Source organism: Microcebus murinus, chromosome 29 (assembly GCF_040939455.1).
Source record: "Microcebus murinus isolate Inina chromosome 29, M.murinus_Inina_mat1.0, whole genome shotgun sequence".
Classification (NCBI taxonomy): Eukaryota; Metazoa; Chordata; class Mammalia; order Primates; family Cheirogaleidae; genus Microcebus; species Microcebus murinus.
The window spans coordinates 11043469-11056870 of NC_134132.1; the positions used below are offsets into that span (position 1 = coordinate 11043469).

The 13402-nt window shown below is 40.9% G+C and overlaps 1 protein-coding gene across 1 annotated transcript; it reads right to left on the minus strand.

Annotated features, from left to right (window-relative positions):
- Positions 1-1174: 1174 nt before the first annotated feature.
- On the minus strand, positions 1175-13064 carry SPP1 (secreted phosphoprotein 1). The gene is made up of 7 exons (XM_020284564.2): positions 12942-13064; positions 11444-11511; positions 11291-11329; positions 8252-8332; positions 6365-6406; positions 4080-4376; positions 1175-1985 (listed from the first exon to the last, which is right to left on the minus strand). The coding sequence occupies exons 2-7, from the start codon at positions 11495-11497 to the stop codon at positions 1599-1601; spliced, it is 900 nt and encodes a 299-aa protein (XP_020140153.2). The 5' UTR covers positions 11498-11511; positions 12942-13064; the 3' UTR covers positions 1175-1598.
- Positions 13065-13402: the final 338 nt, after the last annotated feature.

Here is a 13402-nt window from a genome sequence, read left to right on the forward strand (position 1 = left end):
TTTATGAACCTTTCTTCTTCTTTTTTTTAAATTTAATATTTTTTTAATATTTAAAAATTATAAAATTCTTTATTTTCCTCTCTCTCTCTCTTTTGCATGTTGGCTGTCATTGATATCAACCTTTCTTTATTCCTTTTTGTTCCTACCCTTCCCAGCCTCTGGTAACCACCAATTTATTCTCTATCTTCTTGAGAACCCCTTTTTTTAGTTCCCACATACGAATGGGAATATATGATATATATCTTTCTGTGTCTGGTTTCTTTCACTTAACATAACGACCTTCCATTCCAGCCAATTTGCTGCAAAATGACAGGATTTCATCCTTTTTTTATGATTGAATAATGTTCCATTACATATCTATAACCACATTTTCTTTATCTATTCATCCATTGTTGGACACTTAGGTTGATTCCATACCTTGGAACATGAATAGTCCTGTAATAAACATGAGAATACAGATGTATCTTTGATATAATGATTTGCTTTTCTTTTTTTTTTTTTGGATATATACTCAGCAATGGCATTGCTAAAGCATATGGTAGTTCCATTTTTAGTTTTTTGAGAAAGCTCCATTCTGGTTGTTTTCCATAGTGGCTGTGCTAATTTACATTTTTACCAACAGTGTATGAACATTCCCCTGTCTCTGTCTCCTGGCCAGCATCCGTTATTTTTTTTTTTTATAAAAGCCATTTTAACTGGGATGAGATAGTATCTCATTGTGGTCTTGATTTGCATTTCCCTGATGAATAATAATGTTGAACATTTTTTCATATGCCCGTGGGCCATTTGTATATCTTCTTTTGAGAAATGTCTGTTCCAATTTTTGCCCATTTTATTTATTTATTTTTTTACTGTTGAGTTGTTTGAGTTCCTTATGTATGGTGGATTCTAACCCTTTATCAGATGCATAGTTTGTACGTGTGTTTTTCTGTCATTTGTGACAACAGAGGACATTATGTTAAGTGAAATAAGCCAAGCATGGAAAGACAATTAGTGCATGATTTCACTTATACAAAATAAAACTTAAAAAATAATGCATGGGCAGAAAAAAAAAAGATTACAACTACTGGACAACTATGGAAAACCAAATAAGAAAAGCACTTGATTCTGGGTCTACTTAGGGGATTAGGGGGGGAAGAAGGAAAAAAAGCAATTGACACCCCCACAATCTCAGTATATTCACCACGTTAAGATTTATTCACACCGACCAAGATAATCACAACAAAATATACACTAATTTAAAACAACGAAAGACTTTAGTGACATAAAATGTTATAATCGCTTGTGCAAAAGTATTTTGTTTGCTTCTATATAAATTTCTATGCAGAAAAGAATAACAAACATTAAAATGCAGTGACAGTTTGCATTTCTTCTATGGAAAGAACACAAACAAAAAACCCTGAAGCTTTTAGTTTACAAGGGTGTTACCACGAAGCCACAAACTAATGAGCAATCACATCTATTTCCAGGTTCATATGCATATACATTCACCCACAAAACTGAGAATAAGCATTGCATGTTCTCTCATCTTGCAATAATGCATTTTCCTTTTTCTTTTCACTAAAAGCAAAAGCAAGACACTGTATTGTTGTCTCCTTTTAATTGACTTCAGAAGACGCACTCTCTAATTCATGAGAGACGCGGAATTTCAGGTGTTTATCTTCTTCCTTACTCTTGGGGTCTGGGGCTAGCCTGTCTTCCTGGCTGAGGAATTCATGGCTGTGGGAATGTCCCTGGCTGTCAATCACGTCGGAATGCTCATTGCTGGAAGCATCGGCCTTGCGCTTGCGCAGTCTGGACTGCTCGTGGCTGTGGGCTTCCACACTTGGGTCATCCATTTGGCTCGTCTCACGACTGTCCTTTCCCAGGTTTTCCTGAGCAAAAAGCACATTCAGGCGCTGGGCAATGGGGACAGCCCTGTGTGGCCCATCCAGGTCCTCGCTTTCCATGTGCGAGGCGAGGTCCTCCTCTACAGAGTCAGGAAACTGAGTCACAGGACAAAAAGAAGAAAAATTACACGCATAGCAGCCAGGGATGGGAACATTGTTCATTCTTCTCTGCTTTCTATTTTTTTTTTTTAGGCCAACTTATACTGAAAAATGGCCTCAATGAGGCTGAAAGAACACTAGCATGAGGCCGGGCGCGGTGGCTCACGCCTGTAATCCTAGCACTCTGGGAGGCCGAGGCGGGAGGATCGCTCAAGGTCAGGAGTTCGAAGCCAGCCTGAGCGAGACCCCGTCTCTACCATAAAAATAGAAAGAAATTAATTGGCCAACTAATATATATAATATAAAAATCAGCCGGGCGTGGTGGCTCGTGCCTGTAGTCCCAGCTACTCGGGAGGCTGAGGCAGGAGGATCGCTTGAGCCCAGGAGTTGGAGGTTGCTGTGAGCGAGGCTGACGCCACGGCACTCACTCTAGCCTGGGCAAGAAAGCGAGACTCTGTCTCAAAAAAAAAAAAAAAAAAAAAAAAAAAAGAACACTAGCATGTTACTTTGTAGTTTACCAAGCCCTTTTCACCCAGGCCATCTCCTTTAGTTTATTAAGTACACACTTGAGTATGCAATGCAACCAGTGAGGTAGGTCTCATTAAGTCTGTTCTACATAAACGGAAAGTGAATTGAAAGCTAAAAAGTTAAGTGAATAGTAAATGTCAAGGCTCTGTCAAATTTAGATTCTTTGATGACGGAGTCAGTGTGATTTGCAACTCTCCAATTCTTTTTTTTTTTTTTTGGACACAGAGTCTCACTCTGTTGCCCAGGCTAGAGTGCCGTGGCATCAGCCTAGCTCACAGCAACCTCCAACTCCTGGCCTCAAGCGATCCTCCTGCCTCAGCCTCCCAAGTAGCTGAGACTACAGGCATGCGCCACCATGCCCGGCTAATTTGTTCTATGTATTTTTAATGGGCCGATTAATTTCTTTCTATTTATAGTAGAGACAAGGTCTCACTCTTGCTCAGGCTGGTTTCGAACTCCTGACCTTGGGCAATCCTCCCCCGCCTCGGCCTCCCAGAGAGCTAGGATTACAGGCATGAGCCACCGAGCCTGGCTTCTCCAATTCCTCTTAGGTATTTAACTTCAAAACATCACCATGAGTACTTACCAAGATAAATGAAAACTTATATTCACACAAAAACCTAATGTGAATGTCTATACTAGTTTTATTCATAATTGCTAAAACTTGTAATCAACACAAATATCCTTCAACTGATAAATGGATAAACAATAGTATATCAATGCATTGGAATACTACTCAGCAATAAAAAGGAAAAACACTAAAAAAAAAAATCACCATGATATTTTGAAAATAATTGCTATTTTCCAAAGTCTTTTTTTTTTTTTTTTTAATCTAAAAAAAATTGAGTAGTAGGCCAGGCGTGGTGGCTCATGCCTGTAATCCTAGCATTCTGGGAGGCCGAGGCGGGTGGATTGCTTGAGGTCAGGAGTTCGAAACCAGCCTGAGCAAGAGCGAGACCCTGTCTCTACTATAATAGAAAGAAATTAATTGGCCAACTAATATATATAGAAAAAATTAGCTGGGCATGGTGGCGAATGCCTGTAGTCCCAGCTACTCGGGAGGCTGAGGCAGGAGGATGGCTTGAGCCCAGGAGTTGGAGGTTGCTGTGAGTGAGGCTGATGCCACGGCACTCACTCTAGCCTAGGCAACATAGCGAGACTCTGTCTCAAAAAAAAAAAAAAAAAAATTGAGTAGAATAAATGCTTTAGAGTGAGGATTTGGAAAAGTTGAATTGGCTTTGAGAGGCAACATTAAGGAGAAATTATCTGCAGCCATAGGGATTCAGAAAAGATAAATTAAAAAAAAGAGAGAGAAATAAATGTAAAATGTAAAACATTTTTTAAGAAAAAAAAATTAAAAAAAAAAAAAAGGAAACATTATCTGGATTTAAACAGAAACCGCCAAAGTGGGAAAAGGGTTTGTGTTCACCGGCCACAAAGCAGATTGCTTAGTGAACGCTTGTTGAGTGAACGAATCAACAAGTGAATACACAAGACGTTGGTTTTTTTCTAGAACTGGGCCCTAAAGTCAGAACCATCCCGTGTGTCCATTTAAGGGTTTACCTGGATGCCATGGCTGGGGAACTTCTTGGATTTTGACTTCAGCCCACGAACCACGCTGTCACCCCTGCCATGGTGTGTGTCCACCGTGGGGACCGGCGGGGTGAGGACTGAGGTTGCGGGAGTGTCGGGGGGGACCTGAGTGGCCACCTCCTCGGACTCGTCAGAGTGGTGAGAGTCGGCTTCATCCGAGTCATCTGAGTCCACCGAGTCGTGGCTGTCCACGTGGTTGGCATCATCATCGTCACCTTCATCCTCCACGTGGTCGTGGCCCTCATTGGATTTGCTTAGGAAGGAGGACTGAAAACCAAGATGGCCAGGGAGGTTAGCGTGCGGGTGTCTATTTTTTCCCTTGCCCTTTACAAAAACCATCCTTTGCTCTGAACTATCCGGGAGGTAAATATTATTTAAATAGAAATTAATATGATTTTTTTTTTAAAAAAAAGGACGTTAGTCTCTTACTGTCTTTCTTTTATTTAGTTTCAGAAACTTCACGTTCACGATACACATTGTGGCTTTTAGGAGCTACATTCTAATTTCTTCTTTTATTATGATTATTAATTATCTTTTATTATTAATAATAATCTTTTATTATTATTAATTATCTTATATTATTATAATTAATAATTAGTATTATCTTTTATTACTATTATTTTATTTTAGCATATTATGGGGGTGCAAGTGTTAAGGTTACTTATATTGCCCATGTCCCCCTAATTTCTTCTTTTAACACAGGGATCAATGAAGCAATAATATTCTGGGGCACTGTTCTTGCTTGCCAGTAAAAAAATTATTTTCAAGCCAACTATGTCATATTGATAGCATTGTTTTCCCTTGTATGTATCAGACATTATTTAATTTACTAAAATCAATGATGCAAGGCTGGATGGGGTGGCTCACGCCTGTCATCCCGGCACTCTGGGAGGCCGAGGCGGGAGGATCGCTCGAGGTCAGGAGTTCGAGACCAGGCTAAGCAAGAGTGAGACCCCGTCTCTACTAAACATAGGAAGAAATTCATTGGCCAACTAAAAATATATAGAAAAAAAATGAGCCGGGCATGGTGGCGCATGCCTGTAGTCTCAGCTACTTGGGAGGCTGAGGCAGGAGGATCGCTTGAGCCCAGGAGTTTGAGGTTGCTGTGAGCGAGGCTGATGCCATGGCACTCTAGCAAGGGCAGCAGAGTGAGACTATGTCTCAAAAAAAAAAAATCAATGATGTAGTAGATACAGATACATAATCGTGAGACTGATTTTTCTGTTTGAAATGAGAATGATCAAGAGATCAGAGCATCTATTTTTAATGTGCATATCAAAACTTATAACCACCTCTCTATTAGCATGGATAATTGAAAAGTGGCTCCGTTTTATATTCACCTGTATATAAAAAATGCAGTCCAAAACTGTCCTGTGAATTAATCAGTTAATGGCTATTGAACATAAAATCAGCAAATACACTGGGTCACTTATGGAACTTTCCTTAATAGAGATTCTTAACATATTCAATTTGAATCTTAAAGAAAATAAAATGATCTCTTCACTTGGGAAATATATTAATAATCCTGATAAAACGAATAGTTATTAAGTACATCATTATGTTAGGAACAGAAATGTTCCTAAAGGCAAAATCTTTTTTTTTTTTTTTTTTTTTTGAGACAGAGTCTCACTGTGTTGCCCAGGCTAGAGTGAGTGCCATGGCATCAGCCTCGCTCACAGCAACCTCAAACTCCTGGGCTCAAGCGATCCTCCTGCCTCAGCCTCCCGAGTAGCTGGGACTACAGGCATGCGCCACCATGCCCGGCTAATTTTTTCTGTATGTATTACTTGGCCAATTAATTTCTTCCTATTTATAGTAGAGATGGGGTCTCGCTCTTGCTCAGGCTGGTTTCGAACTCCTGACCTCGAGCAATCCTCCCGCCTCGGCCTCCCAGAGTGCTAGGATGACAGGCGTGAGCCACCGCACCTGGCCAAAAGGCAAAATCTTGACTCTGATAGGCATTAACTGGATGCTTATCAGATATTACGTAGCTATAAAATACATTAAATAAATTGCAAGTGGCTTAATGTTTCGAGTTATAGGCTTCCATGAACATTTTCTGCAATACTAAACTTACCTGAAGAAACCTGCTATTTCTGATATTTAGTAATAACGTGTTTTCTTTCTGGGCCAGTTTTAGACCGGCAATTTAATGGAAAAATTGCTAACAGAATTTCATCAGAAGAGAACCCGGGCAATGGTTTCTTGCATCTCTCCAGGGCGGGATGGGCTTCCAGTTGGAGGTGAGAACTTACCTGTTGTTTAAATTTAACAGTTTCTTCTGAGGACACGGCATTCTGGAAAAGGAAGGGCATGTATTATTAGTGTACATCACACATGCTAAGCTTTTTGATTCAAAAGTTAGCCTTATCCAGGGAAATGCAAATCAAAACTACAATGAGATATCATTTAACTCCAGTGGGGATGGCCTTTATCAAAAAGTCCCCAAACAACAAATGCTGGCGTGGATGCAGAGAGAGAGGGACACTCCTACACTGCTGGTGGGACTGCAAACCACTGCAACCTCTGTGGAAAGCAATATGGAGATACCTCGAAGCCATACAAGTAGATCTACCATTTGATCCAGCAATCCCACTACTGGGCATCTACCCCAAAAGATCAAAAGCCACTTTATGAAAAAGACACCTGCACTCAAATGTTTATAGCAGCACAATTCACAATTGCAAAACTGTGGAAACAACCCAAGTGCCCATCAATTCATGAGTGGATTAATAAAATGTGGTCTATGTATACCATGGAGTACTACTCAGCTCTAAGAAACAATGGTGATCTAGCACCTCTTGTATTTTCCTGGATAGAGCTGGAGCCCATTCTACTAAGTGAAGTGTATCTCAAGAATGGAAAAACCAGCACCACATGGACTCACCAGCAAATTGGTATTAACAGATCAACACCTAAGTGGTCATATAGGAGTAACATTTATCGGGTGTCGGGCAGGTGGGAGGGGGGAGGAGGGGATGGGTATTTTCAACCAAACGCGTAAGATGTGCAACGTTTGTAACTTTAACACTAGTACCCCCATAATATGCTAAAGTTAAAAAAAATTTTTTAAAAAGTTAGCCTTATCAATGCAAAGCGGGTTTTATTTTTGAACCTCTTGGTGAGTGGCTTAAAGAGGGAAGAAGCCAAGATGGCAGATCAGTTGGTATTCTACCATATTTCCCCGAAAATAAGACCTATTCGTAAAATAAACCCCAGCAGATGTCTAAGCATGTGCGCAATAGAAGCCCTACCCCGAAAATCAGCCCTAGTGATGGGCGTGGCTATGAAAATCAGCCCTGGTGGTGGGCGTGGCTATGAAAATCAGCCCTGGTGGTGGGCATGGCTATGAAAATCAGCCCCGGTGGTGGGCGTGGCTATGAAAAATCAGCCCTAGTGATGGGCGTGGCTATGAAAATCAGCCCTAGTGGTGGGCGTGGCTATGAAAATCAGCCCTGGTGATTGGCGTGGCTATGAAAAATCAGCCCTAGTGATGGGCGTGGCTATGAAAAATCAGCCCTGGTGATGGGCGTGGCTATGAAAATCAGCCCTAGTGGTGGGCGTGGCTATGAAAATCAGCCCTGGTGATTGGCGTGGCTATGAAAAATCAGCCCTGGTGATGGGCGTGGCTATGAAAATCAGCCCTGGTGATGGGCGTGGCTATGAAAATCAGCCCTAGTGAGGGGCGTAGCTGCGCAGTGCATCTGCACAACCCATGCCTGTCGTCGCGGAGCGGGAAAGAACACGAGCAGCCCTTCTCATCCGCCCCGTGAGAGCTCTAGTGCTCGACAGGAGAGATCGGGGCCGGTGGCTCTAAAGGAAACAGAGTCGCAAGACATTCAGGATGGGATTCGGGGTCTGGAGAGTGAGGATGATGTTCCAGAAGAAGACGACTTCACTCTATTTGAATCAATGTAGATGGTTGTACCGTACTTAAAAAAAAAAATAACACATCCCCTGAAAATAAGCCCTAGGGTGTCTTCTGGAGGAAAAATAAATATAAGACCCTGTCTTATTTTCAGGGAAACATGTTAAGCACACATTTACCAACAGGGAGGTGGGATCCATTTAACCAGCCGAAATGGCCTACTCTGTAGCCATCTCTGGTCGTTGCTGTTTGCTTTCAAGAAGTTTACAGATACCTGTGGTGCCAGGAGGTTCTTCTTCTGAGATGGGTCGGGCTTGAGCCACGTGGCCACAGCATCTGGGTATTTGTTGTGAAGCTACAAGAAAAGGTGCATATTTGTCATTACTCAAAAAAAGAAACGCAGGGAAATTTCCAAGGGATCAACTGGACAAAAAAATAACTATTCTTCACCAATCTTCATGGAGAGAAGCATAGTATGCATGCATAGAGTCAACCAGAGCCTTAGATACCTGTTTATGCTTTATTTTTTCTTGCAGATTCATTTAATGAGCTCTGGTGGCCAGGCGGTCTTTCAAAGTGCTTTACAAATATATACTCATTTGATATTAAATGATATAGGAGGTAGATATCATTATTACCCCCATCTTATGGATCAGGAAACTCAGCCACAGTGCAGTTTAAGTGACAGAAGTGGCAGAGCCAGGGTCCAAACCCAGGCAGGCTGGCTGTCAACACTGGTCATCACACTGTCCTTTCTTGTTCTTTTTTTTTTTTTTTTCTCTTTTTCTTTTTCTTTTTTGCAACAAGCTTTAAAACACAACTAATGTGCCTTCTTGTTCTATGCTTGCTGGCTGGATTTTTCTCTTGGATAAAACACATCTAAAGCAGAGTGCCCTGAATTGCTGTCTGTCTATATTGTTTCCTCTCCAAGGAACAAGGAAAAATTCTCTAAGGCTATGCTGTCTAATATAGTATCCCCTCACTGCATGGGGATTTAAAATTTATTTATTTATTTATATTTTTGAGGCAGAGTCTCACTCTGTTGCCCGGGTTAGAGTGCTGTGGCGTCAGCCTCGCTCACAGCAACCTCCAACTCCTGGCCTCAAGCGATCCTCCTGCCTCAGCCTCCCGAGTAGCTGGGACTACAGGCATGTGCCACCATGCCCGGCTCATTTTTTCTATATATTTTTAGTTGTCTAGATAATTTCTATTTTTAGTAGAGACGGGGGTCTCGCTCTTGCTCAGGCTGGTTTCAAACTCCTGACCTCGAGCGATCCTCCGGCCTCGGCCTCCCAGAGTGCTAGGATTACAGGCGTGAGCCACCTCGCCAGGCCGGGATTTAAAATTTAAGTTAATTAAAATGAAGCAAAATTTAAAAAATTCGATTCCTCAGTTGCACTGGCTACATGTTAAGCGCTCAATAGCCACATGTGTCTAGCAGCTATCTTACCAGAGAGTGCAGAAATACAATCTCAACGATCATTGCACGAAAGCTCTATTGCTGTAAGATGCCAAGGGTGTAAATGGAGTGGCCTTTTCTCTAGCCAAGTTATTTATCTGGAAAATGATGACAGTATGCTAGCACAGAGGACTGGAAATTGCTCTGAATCAGTGTCACCTGATCAGCTATGTCATCCAGGGCTAATCACTCCATGTCCCTATCATTGGGACATGCTTACAGCATGAGATTCATGAGAATCCCAGGGGTTCCAGGGAGTCCTTTCTGCAGCCATGGGGGGTGGGGGTGGGGGTGGGGTAAGGGTGCAGGGTGGGGGATGGGAGGGTGGGGAAGTAGGGGGTGGGGAGTTTGGGGTTGGGGAGGATGAATATGGAGAGGACCGATCAGTAGCACTTAGAGTTTCTCTCTTGGTGGACTCTAACCAGAGAAGTTTAATATTGGCCTCCTCTGAAAGTTTTTGCTAAAAGAAGGGGTTCCTTACCTAAAAAAAAAAAAAAAAAGATGCAAAAAGTACTGAACTAGACGAGTTCAAAGTTTTCCTATTGATTTTTCATATATGTGCACATTTATTTTTATATATTACGCTTATATTTTTTCTCATGGCACATGTAATAATGGCTCAAGGAGAATGCATGTATAAATTGAATTTTCACAAAGGTAATATGAGGAAAATATAGCTAAGCAAAAGGAACAGACTAAAACCCACCCAATTTATCCTCCTAACGCTCACAGATAACCTGTGTTTATTTTCAGGGGTATAACCTTACAGACTTTCTTATCGTTTTTACTAGCTCTAAGTTTTGGGGATTCTAGAAGGTTGAGCTCTTATCTCTTATTACTCATCACGTAATGATTTAAAAACTGTCATGGCTTCGTGTGCCTTTTGAAAATGCATCCTTGCCTTGCTTTACCCTATTAACAAGGCCTTCATTCTTGCCTCAAATAGGGGAACCTCTGTCTTCACTGGAGACATTTGTTTTTCTGGTTTCTTATTGTGATTCATCACCTGTGCTCTCAAATCATTTGGGAAACAGACACACGTACACACGGCCACCCTCACGCATGTACAAATACACAGAATACTTCTTTTAATGTCTTCATTAAGCAATCTAATTGCAGTCGCCCCAGGCAACTCTATATTGGCTTTTATTCTGCCCATTTGAAATTGGACACTGTGTGTGACTTTTTGTGCCAGCTTTTGGGGACAATGCCCATTTGTTGGTTGGCTGGCATAGTTTCATCTCTTGCGGAGGGGTAGGTACAGCTATAGTGGCTGGTCAAATAAACATAATGAAGAGTTTGGTTTGGTCTTATGTCTGCCCAGAAAAATGTGATCTAATGTCAGCTGACAAAACACAATAGATACCAACAGCATCAATAGACTTTCTTTGCACAATGGGCTTTTCAGCAAATATCTCAGGCAATATTGTGACAATTACGGTCACACAAACAGTCCTAATATCTGGGGAGAAGTTTAAACTTAGCCTTCTACTCAGTAAAGCAAAAGATGAAACTTCCTGCTTATAAAACTGTATGTGGACTCTTAGAAAAGAAAAAGTCACGCAACTTCATAGAACTCATTTTACGTGTGATAATGGCCTAGCCAACTTACAGCATTATTTTATGATGTCAAAAGAAATCTAGCTTGGTTTTCAGTGCATATATTTTTTTTTAAAAAAAAAACTATACCATGCTTGGTACTGGTGTAGGTTCCCAGCAGGCAGTCAATAAATCCTTGTCAATTAATAGGCCCGACTATGAAGATAAGTAAAATTGCAACAAATATGCGTGTAGTGCCTCTTGCAATCGTTGCAGGAATAATTTAACTGCAGGATAAACTTAAAAGACACTTACCTGTTTCTCCTCAGAGCTGCCTGAATTAGCCGGTTTAACCTTTGAGAGAGAAAAGATGAAGAAGGCTTACAATGTAAATGTTTTCCCAGCACACAATTCAGCACACAATTCAGTTATTCTCAGGAATTTTCTTTGAGAATCGGGTGTACTCACTGGTAGGGCGTAGGCAATGCCAAAAAGGCAAAAGCAAATCATTGCAATTCCCATGGTTGAGATTTTTCCTGCAAAATATTTTGCAAAGGAAATTCAGTCAGTATCTTCAGAGGTTCAGACAGTTATACTAGCACATCACAAAATCATCACAAATAAAATATATTTTCTTTCAGATCTTTTCTATTTCGTAGAGAAGACTTTCTGTTTTAATTTTTTTTTTTTTTTTTTGGTCTTTCAAGTTAATATTTGTATTGCAACTTCTCTTCTCCATCTCTTACTACTATTAGGCAAGGGGGAGGTGGAATTTACATGTCTATATTTATTCAATTCTTCAATGTAGAGTTCTAGAGATTATACTGTTACTGCCTGGTACCTCCAGCTATTTTAACCTAAAAACAGATGAACAGTCATTTAATTAGGCCGGGCGAGGAGGCTCACGCCTGTAATCCTAGCACTCTGGGAGGCCGAGGCGGGAGGATCGCTCGAGGTCAGGAGTTCGAGACCAGCCTGAGCAAGATCGAGACCTCCATCTCTACTAAAAATAGAAATTATCTAGACAACTAAAAATATATAGAAAAAATTAGCCAGGCATGGTGGTCCATGCCTGTAGTCCCAGCTACTCGGGAGGCTGAGGCAGGAGGATCGCTTAAGGCCAGGAGTTTGAGGTTGCTGTGAGCTGGGCTGACACCATGGCACTCTAGACCAGGTGACAGAACGAGACTCTGACTCAAAAAAAAAAAAAATTAATTAAATAAATAAGCTATTATGGGAATACTTACTTTCAGAGGGGAAAAAACACGCAAAGAAAAAAAATGAAAGAAATTTGCTTTATATTTCCAACATGATTTTTAACTGAAATTGTTAAGTAGGTGCTACTTAGGTGAAATGAAGCTATCTCTGGAATTACTTATTTAAGTAAGGCATTGTAAAAATTCGAGATGAAAAAGAAAACACTAAGAATAGTCAACAGCTTTTCTAGATGTGATAATTGAATCTACACAGTGTCATACAGCTATGTTGGTGAAAATTTTAACAGCTAAATTTAGGAGTAACATATTCGGAGAGGATTCCTTTCCTTGAAAATGAGATAAATCATTTTAAAAATAGGATTATCATCGCATGACATTAGCACGAAGTATCCTTTTTCTTTCAAATGCCCCCAGAATGATCCATCCATTTAAAACGATACAGGTAGAATCATTTCAGAGGGGCATCGAATTTTCCTTTTTTTCTGCTAGGAAACAGTAGTAGCTGTTCTTTTGAGGACCCAGTGGAAGAATTTTGAAGTTTTATATTCGAGACTGGCTTTCGAGATCCTTGAACATCTTTGTTCCCAGAGACCTGTTATGCATCTGATCTGCTTGTTCAAAAGGCTAAGAACAATTTTTGTCTGTTTAAGAGGGTTACAGTTAAAACTATTTTCCTTAGAGCTTTGATTTCCCCATAAAATTCCACCAAATGCCCGAACCAAATGCAAAGCTGCAAACTGCAGGCTTACCTTGGTGGTGTCTGGCTGGGACGGTCGAGGCTGGCTGGAGAAGAGGCTAGTGCCAGGGCTTGCTGCCTGCCTGTCCTCTCTCCCTGCTGCTCACAGCCCGGACCTCCCGGAATTTAAATGCTGTTGCAGAAATGCTCCACCAACCCGGGGAGGCGGAGAGATGGGTCATGAGGTTTTCTGCCACGGCCCAGCCCACACTTCCCTGTCTGGTTTTGTGGTTAGGAAAAAAAAAAAAAAAGAAAAAAAAATAGCAGACGCATCTCGAGTTAAAACATTACTCATGTGCAATATCATTAACTAGTCTTCTCATTTACGGGATTGGCATTCTGCAACCAGGAAGAACACTTAGGGTCCCATAAAAAAAAAAAGGGGATGGAATGAAGTAAGTAGTTCTTACAAAGGATTTATTTTTATTATATTATATTGTATTTTATTTTTTCCTTTTTTTAAAATTTATTTTA